We start from the raw sequence: 25,815 nt of genomic DNA, 5'->3' as shown, positions 1-25,815 counted from the left end.
AAATAGCTAATTTTCATCACTACAGTTTAAGTCTTCGTAATCTAGAAATATACCTGCAATAACTTCCAGTTGGATACATTTTCTCACATATTGACTCACTCTAGTATATTGTCTTTACTACCTTACTACCTCCAATATCAACATCAAGCTCTTTATGGTTTAGAAGTTTCTCATAATGTCCTCATACTCCATGTGCATGTGTGTTTATCTCAGTGGTGGCAAAAAAAAAAAAAAAAAATATATATATATATATATATATATATATATATATATATATCATTTGAGGTGTTAAGTGAGGAATGTTTTCTTTGTTTTTTTTTTCCTATTGAACAGCAGCTTTTTTGACTATGAGATTATTCATACTCTGTTTATTCACTCTATTTCTATAACACTAATACATTCATATGTGATTGATAAATAGAATTATATTAGCATAATATTAAGTTTACAATTTTTCATATACACTTGTATAAGAATTATTACTTTGAATTACTGAGGAACAGTAACTGATGGCAAAGTACATGGCATGGCCATGTGAAGATGTGATCTTCTTCACATAATAGACACTATATTATAGTATTTATTACTTACTTGGCTCAATTTGCCCATGTGCTCTGCCTTTGAAATGTTTATGGTCTATTCCCCCTTATCTTTGTTAATTTCATCAGTCACAAATTTTTCTCACATATATCACATCTTTTAATTAGTTCTTCAGAGTTTTTGGTAATTGGAATGTACTATTTCATTTAAATATAAAAATATCCCTAAGCGATAACTTTATTAATTGTTCTTTTTAAAAAAACTTTTGCTTAACATAAGAGAAAAATAGGATTCAGAAAGGTAACTTGCTCAAGATAAAAAAGACAACTAGTAGATAGTCTCAGGATTTAAATCTAGTCAAAGTTCACAGCCTCTAAAATTAAATAGTTACAAGACACTGACTCACTGTAGGGGAAATAATTTACCACCAGATCAGACCAGATCAGATCAGTCACTCAGTCATGTCCGACTCTTTGCGACCCCATGAATTGCAGCACACCAGGCCTCCATGTCCATCACCAACTCCTGGAGTTCACTCAGACTCATGTCCATCGAGTCAGTGATGCCATCCAGCCATGTCATCCTCTGTCGTTCCCTTCTCCTCTTGCCCCCAGTCCCTCCCAGCATCAGAGTCTTTTCCAATGAGTCAGCTCTTCACATGACGTGGCCAAAGTACTGGAGTTTCAGCTTTAGCATCATTCCTTCCAAAGAAATCCCAGGGCTCATCTCCTTCAGAATGGACTGGTTGGATCTCCTTGCAGTCCAATGGACTCTCAAGAGTCTTCTCCAACACCACAGTTCAAAAGCATCAATTGTTTGGTGCTCAGCCATCTTCACAGTCCAACTCTCACATCCATACATGACCATTGGAAAAAACATAGCCTTGACTAGATGAACCTTTGTTGGCAAAGTAATGTCTCTGCTTTTGAATATGCTATCTAGGTTGGTCATAAATTTCCTTCCAAGGAGTAAGCGTCTTCCATTTCATGGCTTCAGTCACCATTTGCAGTGATTTTGGAGCCCAGAAAAATAAAGTCTGACAGTTTCCACTGGTTCCCCATCTATTTCACATGAAGTGATGGGACCAGATGCCATGATCTTCATTTTCTGAATGTTGAGCTTTAAACGAAATTTTTCACCCTCCACTTTCACTTTCATCAAGAGGCCTTTGAGTTCCTCTTCACTTTCTGCCATAAGGGTGGTGTCATCTGCATACCTGAGGTTATTGATATTTCTCCTGGCAATCTTGATTCCAGCTTGTGTTTCTTCCAGTCCAGCGTTTCTCATTAGGTACTCTGCATATAAGTTAAATAAGCGGGGTGACAATATACAGCCTTGATGGACTCCTTTTCCTATTTGGAACCAGTCTGTTGCTCCATGTCCAGTTCTAACTGTTGCTTCCTGACCTGCACACAAATTTCTCAATAGATAGGTCAGGTAGTCTGGTATTTCCATCTCCTTCAGAATTTTCCACAGGTTATTGTAATCCACACAGTCAAAGGCTTTGGCATAGTCAATAAATCTGAAATAGATGTTTTTCTGGAACTCTCTTGCTTTTTTGATGACCCAGTGGATGTTGGCCATTTGATCTCTGGTTCCTCTGCCTTTTCTAAAACCATCTTGAACATCTGGAAGTTCACAGTTCACATATTGCTGAAGCCTGGCTTGGAGAATTTTGAGCATTACTTTACTAGCGTGTGAGATAAGTGCAATTGTGCGGTAGTTTGAGCATTCTTTGGCATTACCTTTCTTTGGGATTAGAATGAAAACTGACCTTTTCCAGTTCTGTGGCCACTGTTGAGTTTTCCAAATTTGCTGGCATATTGAGTGCAGCACTTTCAGAGCATCATCTTTCAGGATTTGGAATAGCTCAACTGGAATTTTATCACCTGCATTAGCTTTGTTCCTAGCGATGCTTTCTAAGGCCCACTTGACTTCGCATTCCCGGCTGTCTGGCTCTAGTTGAGTGAGCACACCATTGTGATTATCTGTGTTGTGAAGATCCTTTTTGTACAGTTCTTCTGTGTATTCTTGTCATCTCTTCTTAATATCTTCTGCTTCTGTTAGGTCCATACCATTTCTGTCCTTTATCGAGCCCATCTTTGCATAAAATGTTCCTTTGGTATCTCTGATTTTCTTGGAGAGATCTCTAGTCTTTTCCATTCTATTGTTTTCCTCTATTTCTTTGCATTGTTCGCTGAAGAGGGCTTTCTTATCTCTTCTTGCTTTTCTTTGGAACTCTGCATTCAGATGTTTATATCTTTCCTTTTCTCCTTTGCTTTTCACTTCTCTTCTTTTCACAGCTATTTGTAAGGCCTCCCCAGACAGCCATTTTGCTTTTTTGCATTTCTTTTCCATGGGAATGGTCTTGATCCCTGTCTCCTGTACAATGTCATGAACCTCATTCCATAGTTCATCAGACACTCTATCTATCAGATCTAGGCCCTTAAATCTATTTTTCACTTCCACTGTATAATCATAAGGTGTTTGATTTATGTCATACCTGAATGGTCTATTGGTTTCCCCTACTTTCTTCAATTTAAGTCTGAATTTGGCAATAAGGAGTTCATGGTCTGAGCCGCAGTCAGCCCCTGATCTTGTTTTTGCTGACTGTATAGAGCTTCTCTATTTTTGGCTCCAAAGAATATAATCAGTCTGATTTTGGTGTTGACCATCTGGTGATATCCACATATAGAGTCTTCTCTTGTGTTGTTGGAAGAGGGTGTTTGTTATGACCAGTGCATTTTCTTGGCAAAATTCTATTAGTCTTTGTCCTGCTTCATTCCATATTCCACGGCCAAATTTGCCTGTTACCCCAGGTGTTTCTTGACTTCCTACTTTTGCATTCCAGTCCCCTCTAATGAAAAGGACATCTTTTTGGGTGTTAGTTCTAAAAGGTCTTGTAGGTCTTCATAAAACCGTTCAGCTTCAGCTTCTTCAGCATTACTGGTTGAGACATAGACTTGGATTATTGTGATATTGAATGGTTTGCCTTGGAAACGAACAGAGATCATTTTGTCATTTTTGAGATTGCATCCAAGTACTGCATTTCGGACTCTTTTGTTGACCATGATGGCTACTCCATTTCTTCTGAGGGATTCCTGCCCGCAGTAGTAGATATAATGGTCATCTGAGTTAAAATCACCCATTCCAGTCCATTGCAGTTCACTGATTCCTAGAATGTCGACATTCACTCTTGCCATCTCCTGTTTGACCACTTCCAATTTGCCTTGATTCATGGACCTGACATTCCAGGTTCTTATGAAATATTGCTCTTTACATCATTGAACCTTGCTTCTATCACCAGTCACATCCACAGCTGGGTATTGTTTTTGCTTTGGCTCCATTCTTTCTGGAGTTATTTCTCCACTGATCTCCAGTAGCATATTGGGCACCTACTGACCTGAGGAGCTTCTCCTTCAGTATCCTATCATTTTGCTTTTTCATACTGTTCATGGACAACTAATATTGCATTTTATTAAAATAATGGCACTTTCATACCTTCTGCCGATTCTTTTTCAATAAGAGGCTATATGTTTATTGAAATCTTATAAAATCACACATTCTTCTGTGCCAGGCAGTCTTCTAATGAGTTGTGCTGTGCTTAGTTGCTCAGCCATGTTCAACTCTTTGCAACCCCACCATGGACTGTAGTATAGTAGTAATAGATGTAGTTACAGCTACTAGTTCTCATAATATATCATAACAGTAAGGAGAAATCCATACTAAGCATCTTAATATGTACATAATATAATTTCAGGTAGAAAGATAAAAAACAGGTAATTAGAGAAAGTAACTGAAAGTAGCACTGGGTTCTGCTAAATCTGATGGCATCACGGAAACCAGGGAAGTGACAGCATCACGGGAAAACCATTCAAAGACTCAGATTCAGACACAGAGTATGAAATAGTTGAATATAGTAAGGCTCAGCATTTTTCCAAGTAGTGAAACCAAGAAAGTTAGACAAAGTAGTTAAGATCATTGATTAGGTATGATTACAGTTATAGTGGGAGAAATAAAAAACTTACCAGAGTCAAAATAATAAGATGATTGCTGGGAAATCCTTGGAGAATCAAAAATTATCTGAAGTAGAAATACTGACTGAATTAAATAGGAAGGAATGGTTGTGATGATTAGAAAGTAGAATATTTGAAATATATTTGGAAGTGAAATATTTTTTGGTAAGCATGAGACTCTGGATAAGAGTGAGACAGTAGGCAGAGAACGTTTAGACGAATAGACCAAGGAAGGAATTTAAGTGATACTGAAATTACTTATAATGGTAAATTGGAGAAGCCAATGGCAACACACTCCAGTATTCTTGCCTGGAGAATTCCATGGACAGAAGAGTCTGGCAGAGTACAGTCCATGGGGTTGCAAAGAGTCAGACATGATTTAGTGACTATCACACACAATGGTAAATGAGTAGTGGTGGAGAGGATACTCTGAGTTAAGTCTTTAGTGACTTAGATGGAAATCCCAGTCCATCACAGATGGCAAAAACAATAACAAAATAATACTATGTAGTAAAGTCTGGTGATGAGCATTACCTGAGGAGAATGGAAAATACAGGTTTTGGGTGTGACAGCAAGAATAATTCCTAATACACTTTTAGGTTCATGATTGGGTGAGTTTGGCATAAAGAACACACACCAGTTGAAGAATATGCAGAAAAGTTTTATTTATAATAAAGTAAGAATACTAAGGGTTTTTTGCATGAAGTTGTTGATTTAAAATTGTTGCTAATGACAAACAATAAATGCTCTAAAGTACACTGGAGTAGACGGAGAAGCTAGATAGTAAAGTCTGAGTAGTGGTTGTACAAAGCCAAATTGAGAAAAGTATTCCTGTGATGATGGATGCTCTGAGACTCCTGAACAGTTAAATGGTAATCTAAGGTAAATGGAAATGTAGGCATAATGACCAACCCTAGTGGTTCCTTAGAAATATGGTAGGTGATTAGGTGAACAAGCTGGTTATAAGATTAAAAAAGGGAAGACAAATAAATAGTTCAGTTATTCTCTGTGTGTGCTTCTTCCTGTCCCATATTTTCTTGCCTTGTGTTTTATATTTTACTGTGAAATTGGCTTGTTACTTTATGCCTCTTGTTTTTCATATTCTTTATTCTTTAATTCTGAATACTTGTTTACACAGCTTTTAAATATTTTTAGAATCACGTCTGTTTTCCTACAGAGGATTTGCTTTGTGGTTGCTGATTATACTCCATTATAGCACTTTGTCTTTCTTATTTGAAAGCTCTGTAATAGTAAACTCCTTAGCAGATGTCTCGTCTTTTCAAGGTCAGCAAAATTATACACGTTGGTTGATGCTGATTTGAGTGTTAGAACTTCTTGTTGTTGTTATAGAGTATGAGATAGGAAATAGTTCTCTATCACACATATTTTTACTGCTTTTCTTGATTTCATTTAAGCTTTATCACTTAATATGTAGGTGGCATTTATAAGACTGCAAAAAAATGGTATACAGGAAATAAAATGGTTCATTTAGTTTGAGTGAATTACTGTAACAAAGGAATCTTTTCTCACAAATAACTGATTACAATATTAAATCACCAGAAAGTATTTCAGTACATCAAGAAAGTTTTTTTTTTTTTAATGATACTTGGTGTTTATTTCTAATCAAAAAAGCAACAGAACTCATGTGCATGCCCTTCTGTTCAGGTTTTTAGTCTTCTACTGTTTGGAAAGAACACAATGGTACTACTAAAACAGTGTAACTAAAGTGATAATTCAATGTGCACAGGACATTCTGTGATACAACCACATTTCCTATATAGCTTTCCATGGCCTGGTTGATATTTCCGTCCCTTAATTTTGCTTTATAAACACGAGAAGTTCCCATTAGAACAGGGCTTTTATAAGACAGGAAAGCAGAAAGTTGTGTACATCTTTGGATGCCAGAACAAGGAAAATAGGTGGCTTCTATCAAGAAAAAGTTTGGCTTTGCAGATGTATAAAACTTTACTAATAATACTATTAAAATTTTAAGAAATCTTTTATCAAAATCCAGGATGTTTTAATTCAAAGAATACTTTCCACTTGACATACTTTTGCTGTTCAGTATTTTGTTTTTGTATATAAATATAAATTATTTATAATTATTTTATATATTCATATTATATATATATAATGCTATTTTTTATAAGACACCTACTTTGTCTCAGTTTTTTTATTTAGTATTGTTCAGCTTATCTCATTTCAATTCTGGAATCAATTTATTTTTCCCAAAGTTGATCCTTTGGATGTTCATCTATTAACAGACAAAAAAAGGATCTCGAGTATAAGATCAATCTAAATAATAATGTGATTGCTTTACATTTTCTTTAAAAACACTTCATTCAGAAGCTATTTGGACAAAATCTCTTATTTCCATCATTTAGAACCCTGCTATCTGTCTAATTGCCCTTCGTGATATCTAACAATATCAAACAATGTAGAGATAATTAAAGACTCTGGATAAAGTTGTATCTTTCTAGAGAAGAATTATTTTGCTTCCTCAATCTTTAGGGCTGGAATTTAGAAATTACAGATCACTTGAATCCAAACAAGTGGTAAGATGATACAAAATTCAGCTTCATTCCTTCTGAGAACTGGTCTCTTTTTGACTTCTTTATTTTGTGATACCAGTGAAATTTTTGGCTTTTACTAAGGATTCTCCTTCTTAACTGGAAATAAAGTCTGTTTTTTTTTTGTTTGCTCAGGCTTGTGGGTCTATGGAAAGTCTTGCTCAGCTGTCTCTTCCAATACAAGCAGATGTCTCTAGGGGAATGTGGCTTCAGTTTCTGGGCTCGGCTTTCTGGGGTTCCCTTCCTCCCAAATATTAGCTTTCTAATACTACACTTTGTTACTAACTCTATGGAGATTTTGATAAAATATTTATTTATACTTTCCTAGTTGTCCTCAGAAGGAAGTTTTGGGTAGAACATGCAGTTTACCATTACAGTTGATGGAATTCTTTGTTTATGCTTAAGGATACCTAATACATAGAATATCATTCAATTTTCTTTCATTCTTTTTTTTTTTTTTTTTTTGAGGGCTTCCCAGGTGGCGCTAGTGGTAAAGAACCTGCCTTCCAATGCAGGAGACCTAAGAGATAAGACATAAGAGATCTTTGGGTTGGGAAGATCCTCTGGAGGAGAGGATGGAAACCCACTCCAGTATTCTTGCTTGGAGAATCCCATGGACAGAGGAGACTGATGGGCTACAGTTCATAGGGTTGTAAAGAGTCAGACATGACTCAAGCGAATTAGCATGCACACGTGATTTGCTTTTTATATTCTCTTATTCCTTTTAATTTTCTACTTTCTGAGAAATTTATTCTGGTTCATTCTCTAATTGACAAATTCTTCTGCTTAGTCTAACTGGCTATACCATCATTCCATTACATTTTTATTGCCATAAAATTGTTTCATTTCTATACATTTTATTTGGTACTTTATCAAATGAAACAATGTTTATAGTACCATCAACATTTTCTCATGTTTTTGATTTTTTATTTTACATCTTTACTCATTTTTGAATAAATTTAGGTGATAAAGTTAATGAGACACTTTATACATCTAATGCTCTTTAAAATTAATCTTGGGCTTTGATAATTTATTACATTGTATGCTACATTTCCAATGTTTATTTTTAAAAAAGCACTGATGATTGAGCATATTATTGACTATTTATATCATAAACATACCTTGGAGGCTTTATTTATTATCAATGTTAATACAGTGAATCATGATAATGGAAATGTAATTTCCAAACAAATACAATCATTGACTATGAAGAGTCACAAACTAATTATGAATAGAGTTCATCAGCTTTCTTATCTATTTTAATTTGTTATTTTTATAGAAGTAATATAATTTCTACAAAGCTACATTTACTTCAATAGCCAAGATATGCAAGCAACATAAATATCTACCAACAAATAAATGGATAAAGATGTGATATAGGGATATAAAATGGAAACAGGCATAAGAAAGAATGAAATTTTGTCACATGTAGCAACATGGATGCACTTGGAGGTTATTATGAGAAGTGTAATAAGCCAGAAAGAAAAATGCTCTATGATATTACTTATATGTGGATCTAAAAAAACACAACAAACTAGTGAATATAACAACAACAGCAAAGCAGACTCATAAATATGGAGAACAAACCAGTGCTTACCAAGCAGGAGACAGAAAGGGAGAGGGGCAACATAAAGATAGGGGATTAAGAGGTACAAACTATTATATATAAAATAAACTACAAGGATATACTCTGAAACATAGGGAATATAGCCAATATTTTATAATAACTAAGAATGGAGCTCAACCCTTAAACTGTGAATAACTATATTGTATATATTTAACATATATTATATTGTTCATCAACTATATGTTAATAAATAATAAATAAATAAAATAAAACTCCCAGGCAAAACTTAAAACAATCAGGGAATTGAAGAATAAGAGTGGCTACATATATTCATTTTCCTTTTCCTGCACTTACTGTTTTTATTTTACTCCTCCTCTTTATCATGATATTTACTGACTGAAAACACTCAGAAAAAAAAAGGTACATTAGAAAGTTAGTAAATTGAGAATTGAGATCCTTAGGTGCTAGACAAGATTAGCCATTACATCAAATCAAAGTAAATCATTAAATTGATTAAATTTAGACCTATAATTTAATCATACTTGTCCTTACTTTTTATATTGTTCATATATTGGGTTGGCCAAAAAGTTTCCAGTAAGATGTTATGCAACAGCCTGTAAGAACTTTATGGACACACATATGATTAATAGTAGATATATTTCAAAGACATTTACAGTATAGCATGAATAAAGTAAAAGTATTGAAAAATTATTTATTATATTGCTATGATGAAAAATTATTTATCAGTTTATTATGCATAAGTATTATGCTTGCTATGTGTAGCAGTTTATGCTTATTATCCCAATCATTTTTCTTAATTTACCTTTACCAAGGATTAAAAATATATACTATTAGGATAATTGACAAAAGCTAATGCAAAGTTTCAGGTATTCATTTTTTAATAATAATTCATGGGGTCACAAAAAGTCAGACACAACTGAGCGACTGAACTGAACTGAACTGAATTAATATTTTTTTGAGAAGTGATATGTTGGTTAAAAGTTTTTCAGTCTGCCTTCTCACAAAATACAGCTATTTATGCTACATTATCTTCTAAACATTCACATTAACACATGTCTATGACTGAATGACTTCACTTTCGCTTTTCGATTTCATGCACTGGAGAAGGAAATGGCAACCCACTCCAATATTCTTGCCTGGAGAATCCCAGGGACAGGGGAGCCTGGTGGGCTGCCATCTATGGGGTCGCACAGAGTCGGACACGACTGAAGTGGCTTAGCTTAGCTTAGCTTGTGAGAGGAAACCAGGGCATCCTGGGTGGTTCAGTGGTAAAGAACCTGCCTACCAATGCAGGAGATGAAGAGACATGGGTTCCATCCATGAGTGAGGAAGATCCCCTGGAGAAGGAAATGGAAATTTGTCTAGTATTCTTTACTTTTTAATATAAATTTATTTTAATTGGAGGTTAATTACTTTACAATATTGTATTGGTTTTGCCATACATCAACATGAATCCGCCACAGGTATAGAGGAGTCTGACAGGCTATAGTCCATGGGGTTGTAAAGAGTCAGACATGATTGAGCACTCACCCATGCATGAGAGTAAAACAGTGGTTAAACTACTTTCAAAGAAATTCGACCTTGTACAAATATTCCTTCTTCCAAATAACCCTAATGGTGTTTTTAATACTTTGTGTTCTATTTAATAATTTTTCAGGATTTAAAAATTATTTTCATTTTCCTCTAAATCTTTTTCTTTAGATAAAATGTATACAATGTTTCAGAATCATCACATGAAAAACAACATTTCAAGAACAGTCACCATGCTTGATGTTTTCTATGAACTGCCTCTTGCCTGTTTTCATCAAAGTGTTGCATGTAAATATATATTCAAAGCTCAGATATGGTTTCATAGAATTTAAGCATAGCAGACTACTACCATCTCTTTTTTGGAAAATTAAGTTCTTTATTTTACTTTGTGCTTGTAGTTTCTTTAATTTATTTCACAATACACTCATTTTATTTGCTTGCCTTATAAGATTATCCTGAAATGGGATGTCATTTGAAATGCACCTAATAACTATTGGATTGACAATTGTTTTTCAATTACAATTGCAGTTATTTTAGTTCATTTCAGGAAGTCATTTTAGATTAAATCAAGTTTGTTTCATGAGTTAAAGATTTTTTTTAATGTTTCTTTCCTATAGGATCTTAATGGCCTTCTAATTATGTTTATTTCAGCATTTGTTTTACTAATGTCATTTTCTGTGGTAAGAAAAAAGTCCATTGAATGTGAAATATAGTATTCTATGCTCAACAATTTATCATCAAAATCTCAAACATCTTAATCAACTATTGGTGATATCCTTCCTTTATTAATTTTCACACAAGGAATATAATTAAAAGATTTTGCAATATAATAACTTTAGTACATATTCACACTTTGCCAGACTTTATCATTACAAATAAAATTCTGAAACATAAATGTTTCTTTTGTATTAAGGTTATGTTATTCATACATTGATGTAACTATTTTAATCCATTTTTTCTTTTTTAACTTTAAAATGAATCTATATTGTTTTATATATATATATAATTATTTTATTTGAAAAAATGAACATTTATAATATCAGCACATTTATATAGCCTTGACTAGACGGACCTCTGTTGGCAAAGTAATGTTTCTGCTTTTTAGTATGCTGTCTAGGTTGGTCATAGCTTTTCTTCCAAGGAGCAAGCATCTTTTAATTTCATGGCTGCAGTCACCATCTGCAGTGATTTTGGAGCCCAAGAAAATAACGTCTGTCATAGTTGCCATTGTTTCCCATCTATTTGCCATGAAGTGATGAGACCACTTGCCATGATCTTCGTTTTTTTTTTTTTTTTTTAATTTTATTTTATTTTTAAACTTTACATAATTGTATTAGTTTTGGCAAATATCAAAATGAATCCATCACAGGTATACATGTGTTCCCCATCCTGAACCCTCCTCCCTCCTCCCTCCCCATACCATCCCTCTGGGTCGTCCCAGTGCACTAGCCCCAAGCATCCAGTATCGTGCATCGAACCTGGACTGGCATCTTCGTTTTTTGAATTTTGAGTTTTTAAGCCAGCTTTTTCACTCTCCTCTTTCATCTTCATCAAGAAGCTCTTTAGTTCCTCTTTGCTTTCTGACGTAAGGGTGGTGTCATATGCATATCTGAGGTTATTAATGTCACTGATGCCAGCCCTGCATAGCATACTTTTAAGAACAGAATTCTATTTCTTTCTACTCTTCATCCTATCTCATCACAGCAGTCACAAAGCACCCAAGATGTAGACAACAAAAATTGATCACTGTTTTCTTTCCCCAAATGTTCTGCATGGTCCACCAGGAATATTCCACCACACTAACGAAGTGGTTTCTTTAATTAATCCTTAACTGTTCTCGAAATTTATGCCTCCTAATGTGTGTGCTCAGTCATTAAATTATGTCTAACTCTTTGCAGTTCCATGATCAGTAGCCTGCCAAGCTCCTTTTTTCATGGAATTTTCCAGGCTAGAATATTGAAGCAGGTTGCCATTCCCCATTCCTGGAGATCTTCCTGACCCAGAGATCAAACTCATGTCTCTTGCGTCTCTTGCATTGGCAGGCAGAATCTTTACCACTAGTGTCACCTGGGAAGCCCTCTTCTTTCTAGCAGGATTAGTGATCAAATAAAAAGGGTAGAGGTTAGGTGGTAGGTTTACCAAGTCTTAAGTATGAGACGTGATATGTTTTAGGTCATGAAGGATACTATTATTTTTGAAAATTCCTTCAGTATTTTTTCTCCTAAATTTTTCCTCTTTCAGTATTACTATGAATATAGGTTTCAGTTAGTATTCAATTCCATCTGTAATTAAGATAGATTAAAAATAATTTTAATACCTTATAAATTATAGTGTATTAAATAATTTAACCTATGTAAGCTTTAGTCTGTACGATCTAACTATTAATACTAACTGACACTAAGTTTTCAGTCCCTGGGATTGCAAAAAGTTGGACATGACTGAGTGCCTAACACTTCCTGCTTCTCATAAACACAAATACAGAACACATGCCATCAGTGACTCAATAAAGATTTCTGACTTTCATTATTTAAAAAAAAAAAATTCTATTGCTGACTTTTATTTCTAAAATTGAATATCTGGAGACATGAATTTAAATATTTAAGTTAAAATTTATACTGCTGATAAACATTCTAGAAGAAGAATTCTAATCATATTAGACTGATGTGAATGTAACTGTGGTTTTGGACTGCGAATTTTAAATCATTATAACTAGGCTCAAACACACCTATATTAATCAAAGTATTAATAGGAACCATTAAAATCAACACATTTTTGCCAACAGAAATAAGTTTATTTATTCCTGTAGCATAAAAATCCATGCTTTAGGGTTCAGTGAACTCTTGGGAAGCATTTTCTGCCTCCTGCTGGTGGCGGAAATATTTTCTCTGCAAAAAATTGTCGAGATACTTGAAGAAGTGGTTGGTGAGAGGTCAGGTGAATTTGGCAGATGAGGCAAAACTCTGTAGCCCAATTTGTTCAACTTTTGAAGCATTGGTTTTGTGACCTGACGTTGGGCATTGTAATGGGGAAGAATTGGGGTCTTTCTGTTGACCAGTGCTGGCTGCATGAATTGCAGTTTTCTGTGCATCTCATCGATTTGCTGAGCCTACTTCTCAGATATAATGGTTTTGCCAAGATTCAGAAAGCTGTAGTGGATCAGACCAGCAGCAGACCACCAAAGAGTGATTATGATCTTTTATTTTTTGGGTGCAAGTTTGGCTTTGGAAGTATTTTGGAGCTTCTTCCTGGTCTAACCAGTGAGCTGTTCATTGCCAATTGTCATATCCACTTTTTGTTGCATGTCACAAACCAATCAAGAAATTTTTCACTGTTGTTGCTTAGAGTAAGAGAAGATGACACTTCAAAATGATGATTGCTTTGATTTTCAGTCAGCTCACAAGGAACCCACTTATCGGGCTGTTTCACCTGTTCAAATGCTGAACGACTGTAGAGTGGTTGACATTGAGCTCTTAGGCAACTTATCATGTAGTTGTAAAAGGATCAGCTTTGTTGATTGCTCTCAAATGGTCATTGTCAACTTCCAATGGCTGGCCACTGTGCTCGTCTTCAAGACTCTCATCTCCTTTGTAAAACTTGTTGAATATTTTAGATGGCTGAAATCCGATATAATTTATATCATTACCCTGTTCCTTAATCTTTCAAAATTTAAGAACAAATCTTCTTGAAGGAAAAAAACACTCAAACCTTTTAAATCTGTTTTATATTATAGGATTTAATTCAACCATTAATGTTAATTTTTGTGCAAAACCTCTATAATAGAGAGCTTTAGAAAAAAAATTATTTATTTTGCAATAAAATGCAGTATATATATGTGTATATATATATACACATACACACATATATACACACACACACATAGTTGTCATTTTAGTCGCCAACTTTTTTGACTATGATTCATAATAAAGAATGTACAGTAGTCAAATAAAAACAAAAATGTATCTATACAATTTAAGCTAAAAACAAAAATGTATCTATACAATTTAAGCTATTGAAACAAAACATTGAAGAAACAATACTGAACTTGTCTATCTAGAATTTATCCTAATATATTGCATCCAGTGCCATGACAATCCATTTCTACTTTATTCTACTCTATTCTACCCCTTTATATAGTGCTGATAATAACACTAATTCTATCTTTAAACATATTATGGTCACAACCAGAAATTCAGAAAAACCTATTTTAGTAAAATAAATATATTTGAATTGTATGCAGACACTACTTATTTGGGATGTTATTGCATAGTTTATGAAGTCTTCCAATCATCAAGGATAGAACTCTAAATCATGGTAGAATATAATAGGTATTATACTAGTCGAGTTCAACATCTTAAATAATTTAAGATACTAGTAGATGCATTAGAGCTACTACATAGCCATAATTCGGCTGTGAGCCAGCCGTCAGAGTTCAATGTACTCAGTATTATAATTTTCAGGACTATTCACACATGCTAAAATTCATTATGCAATGTATATCCTTATCCTTTATAAACTATTTTTCCTGATGTTTTTCCAGCCTATTCCATCTAAGCTCAACAAGCATAGAGAATATCAGAAAATGTATGTTTTGCTCTTTGAAAACAGAATTGAAACTAATCTAAAGGTTTACATAGCAGTTAGTAACTCTCTTTCTCTGGGACACAGTGTTCAAAGATTACAACCTTTAAATGTCATGTTTATTTCATAAGTAGATTTATAGTTATAGCTTAAAGCTTAACATTCAGAAAACTAAGATTATGTCATCCGGTCCCATCACTTCAAGGCAAATAGACGGAGAAACAGTGGAAACAATGGCTGACTTTATTTTTCTGTGAAGAGCTGACTCATTTGAAAAGACTCTGATGCTGGGAAAGATTGAGGGCAGGAGGAGAAGGGGGTGACAGAGGATGAGATGGTTGGATGACATCATCGACTCGATGGACATGGGATTGGGTGGACTCCAGGAGTTGGTGATGGACAGGGAGGCCTGGCATGCTGTGGTTCATGGGGTCAGAGTCGGACACAACTGAGCAACTGAACTGAACTCAGACTTATAGTTTATTCTTATTGAGAGGATTGAAAGGAAGTAGTTTTCCTTGAAGGCATTAACAGCTTCTAAACTATCTGATTGATCATTGTGGATACAGCCAGAATTGACTCATCTAGGTCACAGATAGATCTCTTTGCCTAGAATGATTGAATTAATTTTGCACTGATATTTCCCACTATTAAAAAGATGCTATAAATGTGAAAAAAGTGAAGTGAAATTCAGCCAGTCATGTCTGACTCTTTGCAACCCCATGGACTGTAGCCTGCCAGGCTCCTCTATGCTTTGAATTTTCCAGGCAAGAATATTATATTGGGTAGCCATTTCCTTCTCCAAGGGATCTTCCCAACCCATGGATCAAACCTGGGTCTCCTGCATTGCAGGCAGATTCTTTACCATTTGAGCCACCAAAGAAGCCCAAAAACCTCATAAAGTGCTATTGAAAATAATGTCTTACACCAATATTACTAAAATGGACTGAACTTGACAACATGTATAATCAGAGGTGGTCAATGATTATTTGTCAAATATAAATGTATTTTCATAAGTTTTATATTTTCTTCTATATCCATAATTGCAAACTCATTTTAAACTGTAGATATCTCTTTGCATTTGTTTCCATCATACTTCTTTGGCAGCATATTTTCAGTATGATTAATAAGTATAGCTATTTAAAAATTCTTTTCAACAAACAATTTTAGCATGCATTTCAGAACAACAAATGGCTATATAAATAAAACAATTAGTAGTAAATACAATTAAAAAAATCAAATGTCAGAGTTAAATGTTTGTGTATTCCTCATTTGCCACACTATTATTAAATTTTGTTTAGATGTAATCTTAATAAAGTTTAACTATTGATTATGAGTTTTAACTTATGAGTTATTTATTCATGAGAACTTGCATGTGTAAGTTGCAGGAATTTTTGCAGTAAATTTAGATAGAATTGACTGCAATTCAGTTGTATTACATTATCATTACTCTTACTGACAATTTAGAAAGTAATGTTTTGAAAAAGAAATAGCAATTGTGTAATATTCTTTTGTCAGTACTCTTAAATTATTATATATGAATTGAATTTGCTTAAAATTGTACCTCAAAGTTAAAAATTAAATTTTCAATACAGCCTTTAAAGTAATAATAAAGAATTCATTTTAAGAGAAAATAAAAATATTCTGATAATTGTGAATCAACTTTTTTATTATGGATGTGTGTTCAGTTCAGTTCAGTCTCTCAGTCGTGTCTGACTCTTTGTGACCCCATGAATCGCAGCATGCCACAGACCTCCCTGTCCATCACCAACTCCAGGAGTTCACTCAGATTCATGTCCATCGAGTCAGTGATGCAATCCAGCCATCTCATCCTCTGTCATCCCCTTGTCCTCCTGCCCCCAATCCTTCCCAGCATCAGAGTCTTTTCCAATGAGTCAACTCTTTGCATGAGGTGGCCAAAGTACTGGAGTTTCAGCTTTCAGTTCAGTTTAGTTCAGTTCAGTCTCTCAGTCGTGTCCGATTCTTTGCGACCCCATGAATGGCAGCACGCCAGGCCTCCCTGTCCATCACCAACTCCCGGAGTTCACTCAGACTCACGTCCATTGAGTCAGTGATGCCATCCAGCCATCTCATCCTCTGTCATCCCCTTCTCCTCCTGCCCCCAATCCCTCCCAGCATCAGAGTCTTTTCCAATGAGTCAACTCTTCGCATGAGGTGGCCAAAGTACTGGAGTTTCAGCTTTAGCATCATTCCTTCCAAAGAAATCCCAGGGCTGATCTCCTTCAGAATGGCCTGGTTGGATCTCCTTGCAGTCCAAGGGACTCTCAAGAGTCTTCTCCAACACCACAGTTCAAAAGCATCAATTCTTCGGCACTCAGCCTTCTTCACAGTCCAACTCTCACATCCATATATTACCACTGGAAAAACCATAGCCTTGACTAGATGGACCTTTGTTGGCAAAGTAATGTCTCTGCTTTTGAATATGCTATCTAGGTTGGTCATAACTTTCCTTCCCAAGGAGTAAGTGTCTTTTAATTTCATGGCTGCAGTCACCATCTGCAGTGATTTTGGAGCCCCAAAAATAAAGTCTGACACTGTTTCCACTGTTTCCCCATTTATTTCCCATGAAGTGATGGGACCGGATGCCATGATCTTCATTTTCTAAAGTTTCAGTTTTAGCATATAATAAAGGTATTTTGATTTTTCTAATCATACAGAAATTTTAGTATTCTACTTATTACTAATAGTATTATATGTAGAAGACAGTAAAGTTATATTTCTGCTATAATTAATTTGCTCATAATACTAAAAGTCAATAGTACGTACTATTCTGATAGAGTGGCTTATTCCTGATAGAGAAAATAACTCAGTTCCACATGTTAATTTTAAATAAATTTTGAATGAGGTCACAGTTCTCCAGTTTTAAATGAAGCTATCTAAGACTTTTTTTTTTTTAAGAATAATTTTCAAATTGCACAAGCTATACATGGGTCAACTTCCCTTATAGTTCAGTCAGTAAAGAATCTACCTGAAATGCAGGAGACCTGAGTTCACTTCCTGGGTCAGGAAGATACCATGGATAGGGATATGGAAACCCACTCCAGTATGCTTGCCTGGGAAACTCCATGGACAGAGGAGCCTGGCAGGCTACCGTCCATGGGATCACAAAAATTGGACACAACTTAGCAACTAAATCACCACTATACATAGGTCACTTATTTTATTACATGTCCACAAATTGAATTCATCTGTGTAACAAGTTCCTAGACCAAAAAGCAGAAAATCACCATTCCTAAAGCACCTGCCCATCATGCTTTCTTCCAGAATTATCCATAGTGCTTATCCTGTAAAGGAAAACTACTGTCTCCATTTCTAATACTGGATAATCATTTTTAATCACCTTCTGAGATCTAATCTATCTTCTAATGGAAAATATTGCTTTTAAAATATGTTTACACCTGTGCTTACAATTAAATGTCATTTTTCATTGAATAGGTCCACAGTGGTATCCTTCTCGAGTAGGCCTGCAGCTAGAACGTGGTAAGAAATAATTTCACTCATCTATTTATTTAATTTAGAATCCTTTTTCTGTCATCAATAGGCAATATTTATTTATCAATTACCAAATGACAGGTATTATAATAAATACTGAAAATATATTGTTTTATTTGAGCCTCCTCAAAAGCTAGTGTTTCACGTTTATGGTAGAGGAATTTTAGTCTCACAGAAATAAATTTCATACATTCACTGTCATTGTGTATTGAAGGCAGGATCTGAACTAACATCTGTCTCAAAAGCTTTTATTGCTATATCCCCTCAGTCTACTGCCTCCTAATATAGTCTCAGGTATACGGCTCAGTTGTCTTTCCCTTTATTCCTGTTAAAAAGCAGAATAAGAGAGATAAGGAGAAACAGAATTAATGAATTATAGGGAGTTGTATTGTTTCCATTAATAAGCCTCAAGTGTTTCAAAATTTCAAACCTTATTTTCTGGTCATAAAATTTAAAAATTTTATTCTAAAAATACACAAAAGTTAGTCTTGCTAAGAATCATTGGTATTGAATCACATCACTTGACCTTACATTTGAACTTGTTAAATAAAAGCTCTGAGTAGATTGGAAATTTCTGAGGAATATTCAGTTCAGGTTCATAATAAATCTACAGAGATATCTTTTAAGAAATTTCAATCTTTAAATTTTTCTACACAATCCTGACCTGCCTTGTATTTTTCTGGTACTTTGCTAATATTCAGGCTATCATTTCTTAGATATCATATTCACTTAAGTACAAATGATTTCTCTAAGATGTTTTTGTTGTTTTCATTGCTATCTTAAATATTCCACATTTTTCTGATATGTCTATGTTGAAAACATGGGTATCCAGAATATTTTTATAAATCACCATTTCTTGAGGTTTCACATTTTTTGAAATTCAAGTGTTCAAGGCAAATTCTCATCCAGTTAGGGTTTTGAAGAGAAGAATCATTGTCTTGTTTCTTTTTGCTTCTATGGGGCCTTTTAACACATGGTTGCTGAAATAATATAAAATGAAATAATGGTATTGTTTTCTGAACTTGATTCTTATATGAATTAAAAAAAAAAAAAAACTGAGAATACCACAAGCATCAGTGTCAGATGTAATTTCAATTTGAGGGATGTTATAAGGGACTGGGGAATTTCTGTTACTTCAACCTTTCTGGTGAATGTGACATTTTATTTCCCTTCACTCATATACCTGGTTGGATGTACCAGTGTGTGATGAAAATAAAGCATAACCATCCAAGTGTTTTTTTTTGTTTTTTTTGTTTTTTTTTTTTTAATTTGGAGTGTTTATAAACAGCCCCATCAAGGACTACCTTTATTTATTTACTTTTTTATAAGAATGTGATGAACTATTTGAAAAAAGGAATCTGTGAATTTAGTGATATAAGCAGGATATGGCACAAAGGCTATTTGGAATAAAACAATTTAAAACATATCTTTCTACTTACTTATATTCAGAATCTTCTTTTGTAAAGTGAGCTAATAAAGAATCTAACTTATAGTTTGTGTGTGTGTGTATGTGTGCTTTTTGTAGGTGGTAGCTAGTGTGTAAGTAAGATTATGTTTATAAAGTACTATAATGATTTGTGCATGGTTAACACCTCATTAAACATAGTTGTAACTATTAATATTAAGGAAAAAGACAACACCAAAACAAAGCAAGGCATGAACATTACATATTTGCTGCCAGAGTATCTTTGCCAGAATGAGTGCACTATGAATAATTATATCATGTTATTTTAGAGTCTTTTACATTTTCTGTACACAAAAAACTGCTAAAACACAAACAAAAGAACAAGCAATTTATTTTTATGGGAAATTATAGCCAACGTTTTTTTGGCTTGGGATTTCTGCTTAGCTGGGCTGGGGTTAGCCTTGCTTGGCTAGTTTCATTCAAACAGCTAAGGTGAGCTGGTGGATTGCTGGACTTGCCAGAATGTTCAGGGCTGTAGCCACTCCTCTCTGCTCTATATGGTCTCATGCTTCATCAGAAAGTTCTGGCCTTGGTGGAATCAGGAGTACAAATAAATGAGCACAAGCATTCAAGAATTCATGAAGCCCAGGCTTAGAACTGGTTTATGATTCCTTGTCCCACATTCTATTTGTCAGAGCAAGATACTAGGCTACCTTATATTCAAGGTTGGGGAAACCGACACCAACTCTTAATAGAAGGGACTAAAAGTCATATTGTGAGTGATGCTGACATGGTAATGGTGAATAATTGCAGCCATTGTTGCAATAAATCTGTCATACAAACTGGTAACCTAAATGTGTTCTCTCATTACTGTGATTAATATAATTTATAATGTCCTGGAAGTATGGGGTCAAATTTCTAATTCTTAGAAACATTAGATTTGTTCAATAGAAGGTTTAAGTACATGTTGAATTGGTCCTTCTCTTCCCATCCCCGATTCAAACCATTCACATACCCTTTATGCAATCTCCTAGGGTTAGAAGTATGCACCTCAGTGTTTGGCCCATTCTTGGGCAAAAATGTCCCCAAAAGATATATTACTTGAGCAAATTTAGGCAGAAAATGTAGGGGCCTTAAGAGGCCAACTTATGGTATAAATGTCATGGGCTCCATTAGGTGCATCCTCTTGGTCCCACATATTCCTCTCCCATTGGAAAAGGACATAGATATAGAATGCCAAGGAAAGGGGTTCCTGATTACTGTATCTAAGAGTGATATGATTAATGATATGTCTGGATTCTCTCACATTGTTTCACTCAAATACTATATTGATTTTCCATATTTTAAAAACAAAATGCCAATATTCTGTTCTTTGATGTCAGTAAAGGGGATAGAACAGTGGGAAACTATGATGTCGATAGGTGCATGTTGGAAAGAAGTTTTCAGCAGTCCTTATCAATATTTCTTGTTAGAGTGACTGTCACAATGACATTCTGATCAGCTGGATAACAAACCTTGAACCATGTTACGTCAATGTGCAACAAATTACCACAAACTTAGCAACTTAAAACAGCGATTATTTATGAGCTCAAAGATATAATTTGGCTGGATTCTCTACTCAGAGTATCCAAGTTTAGAATAAGGTATCAGCTACACTGAATTCTCATCTAGACTTCTGAGGAAATCTACTTCCACCTTCAGTCTTGTTGGCAGAATCCACTTTTTAGCTTTTATGACAGAGATCCCTATTTCCTTGATGGCTATCAGTTCCTAGAGGTCACTTTAATTATTTGCCAGGTAGCCCTCTCCATTTTTAAACCAACAATAGTATATTGACTCTTCCCAGTGTATTAAATCTTGGTATCCCTATTTCTGACTCCATTCAGATTTGTTATTAACTCTGGCCCACCAAGATGACCTCTTTTGAAGCCATATATCATAAACTAGGCAAGGAAATCATAGCTTACTATATTCATGTTGGATTTATCAAAATTAATATATAACAATTGCCTATTTTTATCTTATTAAAAATACCTGTAAGCATAATTATAAATCTAAATATTATATTTAAAAAATCAAAATATGGTCAAAATTTAATATCTTACTCTTTCTTTCAATAATAAAAAATGAAAGGAAATTTGTACATAAGTAGAGTTAATATAATTCATAAATAGTTTAGCATAAAGTATAATACAAATAGGAGAAGACAATGGCACCCCACTCCAGTACTCTTGCCTGGGAAGTCCCATGGGTGGAGGAGCCTGATAGGCTGCAGTCCATGGGGTCGCAAAGAGTCGAACACTACTGAGCGACTTCACTTTCACTTTTCACTTTTATGCATTGGAGAAGGAAATGGCAACCCACTCCAGTGTTCTTGCCTGGAGAATCCCAGGGACGGGGGAGCCTTGTGGGCTGCCATCTATGGGGTCACACAGAGTCGGACACGACTGAAGCGACTTAGCAGCATAATACAAATAAAAACAATAACATTAATAGTATTGTACTTGTGAGATGCATCTATGCTGGTATACACAGTTCTAATCTACTCATTTATCTTTCTGTATAATATACTTTTGTTTGAGTAAAACAGATTATATTTATCCACATCTTGTTTATGTATACTTAAGATTTTTATGTTTTGCTACTACAAACAGTACTAAAAAAGACACCTTTGTACATATCTTTCAGTACACAATGGCAAACTTATCTAGTGTTCATTTTTAAGAGCAGAACATTTCTTTCACAAACTTTCCATCATCACTTCTGTTTCTTCCTATTTCATGAGAAAGTTTTAAATAATCTTTGCTGTGTGTTTGTCTTCTGAATTCAAAAGCCTGGAGTGCTAGGAAACTCAGTCTCAGTTTGTATTCCTTCATTTCAAACTGCATGCATAAATAATCTCACCATGCCCCATGGCTTTAACTGTCAATGACTTTGAAAATATCTTCAGACACAGCCACCCAACTGCCTACTTGACAGCTCCCAGTTGAAGGCCTAATAGATATCTCACATTAAATGCACCCTAATTGAAATTTTCTTTTTTTTTTTTTTTTGTATACTTTGCTGTTTATGTGTATATATATATATATTTATTTACTTTATAATATTGTATTGGTTTTGCCATACATCAACATGAATCTGCCATGGGTGTACACATGTTCCTCATCCTGAACCCTCCTCCCACCTCCCTCCCTGTACTACCCCCCTGGGTCATCCCAGTGCAAATCTGGTCTTTCCTCACTCTACTCTTTGTCGGTTAATGATATTACAATGCAATTAAGTGCTCAGGACAAAAAATTACCTCAACCTGAATCTCACAGGTTAAACTTGCGCTAAGATCAAACTTTTTGGGGTTGATGAATTTTTAACATCTCTACCACTGCCGTCTTAGTCCAAATAAACCTCATACCGTGGTTGGTGAATTCTTACTTTCTCCTAAGTAATCTAGCTTCCTTTTCTTCCCAGTTACCATACAACAATCACAATGATCTTTTTGAAAGCTGAATCAAGCCCATTCCCAGGTGCTTTACGATGACTTTTAAAATTCTAGAGGGGAGGAGCTAAGATGGCAGAGGAATAGGACAGGGAGACCACTTTTTCCCCCACAAATTCATCAAAAAAACATTTAAACGCCGAGTAAATTCCACAAAACAACTTCTGAATTCTGGCAGAGGACATCAGGCACCCAGAAAAGCAACCCATTGTCTTCAAAAGGAGGTAGGAAAAAATATAAAGGACAAAAAAAGAGACAAAAGAGGGAGGGACGGAGCTCCATCCCAGGAAGGGAGTCTTAAAATAAGAGAAGTTTCCAAACATCAGGAAACACTCTCACAGCCGAGTCTGTGCCGAGCCTTGGAAGCACAGAGGGCAACATAACAGGGAGGAAAAATAAATAAACAATTAAAACCCATAGATTACGAGCCCAACATTAACTCCCCCAGCAGAGAAGCAGTGCAGACACTGGCACCTGCCACTAGCAAGCAGGGGCTGGGCAGGGAGGCACGGGATGCATCGCTTAGAGTGAGGATCTGGCCTGAATGCCCTGAGTGCTACCTGAGCAAACTAATTTGGGTTACCAAACCAGACTGTGGGATAACTACCACATGAAAAGCCAGCCCTAACCTAAGACACTGCCAGGCCCGTGCACAGAACAAAGGACTGAACAGAGATAGCCGGCTGCAGACCATCCCCCTCCAGTGACAGGCAGCCAGAGCAAGAAGGGGGCAATCGCAGCCCAGAGAGACATTATCTACAAAACCGTAAGCAGGCTTCTTTGCTAACTAAGACTTCTTGGGGTTCTGGACGGTCAACATCTGCCTGAGAAGGTGCACCAGTTGTACACCCAGAAAACCGAGCCACAGGGAGGCGATAAGTCGCAGCAACCGTGCTCGCCAAACACCTCATCACCTGAGCTGCTCGGACCTGGAAGGGCACAAAACGCAGGCCCAACCAAGTCTGCGCCTCTCAGGACTACCCGAGTGCCTGAACCTGAGCAGCTTAGACCTGGGAGATGCAAGCAGCCCAGGGCTGGCCTCAGATGGTTCCCAGCAGAGCAATCTAGAGCCTGAGCACTGTGGGCAGGGAGGCTACCTGCGCCGTGAGAGGGGGTTAGGCCCAGTGTGGCTGAGGCACTGCAAGCACACGCCAGTGTTATTTGTTTGCAGCGTGCCTCCCTCCCCAAATCGTGACTGAACAAGTGAGCCTAAAAAAAAAAAAAAGTGTCCACCACTGCCCCCTTTGTATCAGGGCGGAAATCAGACACTGAAGAGACCAGCAAACAGAAGAAGCTATAACAGACGGAACCGCCTTGGAAGCGACAGGCAATAGATTAAAACCCTGTCATTAGTACAAACCACATAGGAAGGGGCCTATAGATTTTGAGAAATATAGGCCGGATCAAGGAACTAGCCGAAAATGAACTGCCCCACAATACCACAACACCAAAGAAAATCCTAGATATATTTTTACTATTTTTATGATCATTCTTTCTTTCTTTTTTTTTTAAATTTTTTTTAAAAAATTAAGTCCTCTATTACTCCTTTAATTTTGAATTTTATAACCTACTATTACTTTGCAAAAAAAAAAAAAAGACCCTAGTTTTTTTAAAGCAAACTTCATATATATATTCTTTATAATTTTTGTAACCTTGTTTTTTTTTTTTTCCTTTCTCTCTCTCTCTTTTTTTTTTTTTCTTCTTTTCTTTAACATTGTATTTTTGAAATTCCAAACTCTACTCTAGATTTTTAAGTTTAGCTTTTTGGTTGCTGCTGCTGCTAAGTCGCTTCAGTTGTGTCTGACTCTGAATGACCCCATAGATGGCAGCCCACCAGGCTCCCCGTCCCTGGGATTCTCCAGGCAAGAATACTGGAGTGGGTTACCATAGCTTTTTGGTATTTGTTATCAATTTTGTACCTATTTTTTTTTAAATAAATTTTTGGGACTTTTTTTTTCTTTCTTTCTCTTCTTCTTTTCTTTAACATTGTATTTTTCAAATTCCAAACTCTACTCTAGATTTTTAACTTTTGCTTTTTGGTATTTGTTCTCAATTTTGTACCCATATTTTCTTTATAATTTTTGTGACTTTGTTTTTTTTTTTTTCTTTTCTTTTTCTCTCGTTCTTTTCCTTCTTCCTGTCTTTAACATTGTATTTTTGAAATTCCAAATTCTACTCTAGATTTTTAATTTTTGCTTTTAGGTATTTGTTACCAATTTTGTACCTTTAAGAACCCAATCTTCAGTACCCATTTTTCACTAGGGAGAAAAATTACTGGCTTGACTGCTCTCTCCCCCTTTGGACTCTCCTTTTTCTCCACCAGGTCGCCTGTGTCTCCTCCCTAACCCCTCTCTAGTCTACCCAACTCTGTGAATTTCTGTGTGTTCCAGACGGTGGAGAACACTTAGGGAACTGATTACTGGCTGGATCTGTCTCTCTCCTTTTCATTCCCCCTTTTATCCTCCTGGCCACCTCTGTCTCCTTCCTTCCTCTTCTCTTCTCTGTATAACTCTGTGAACATCTCTGAGCGGTCCACTTGTGGACTGCACATAAGGAAGTGATTACTGGCTAGCCCGCTCTCT

The 25,815-nt window shown here is 35.5% G+C and overlaps 1 protein-coding gene across 1 annotated transcript in view; it reads left to right on the top strand.

Annotated features, from left to right (window-relative positions):
• The window catches only part of TECRL (trans-2,3-enoyl-CoA reductase like), a 142,457-nt gene that overhangs the window by 55,960 nt on the left and 60,682 nt on the right, over positions 1–25,815 (top strand). The window contains exon 3 of the mRNA XM_061420296.1: positions 18,279–18,323. Coding sequence (XP_061276280.1) covers positions 18,279–18,323 — 45 coding nt within the window. The remainder of the gene's footprint in view (positions 1–18,278; positions 18,324–25,815) is intronic.

This window comes from Bos javanicus, chromosome 6 (genome assembly GCF_032452875.1).
Source record: "Bos javanicus breed banteng chromosome 6, ARS-OSU_banteng_1.0, whole genome shotgun sequence".
NCBI lineage: Eukaryota > Metazoa > Chordata > Mammalia > Artiodactyla > Bovidae > Bos > Bos javanicus.
The sequence above is the reverse complement of the archived record's forward strand: the minus strand, read 5'-3'. Positions and strand labels throughout refer to the sequence as shown.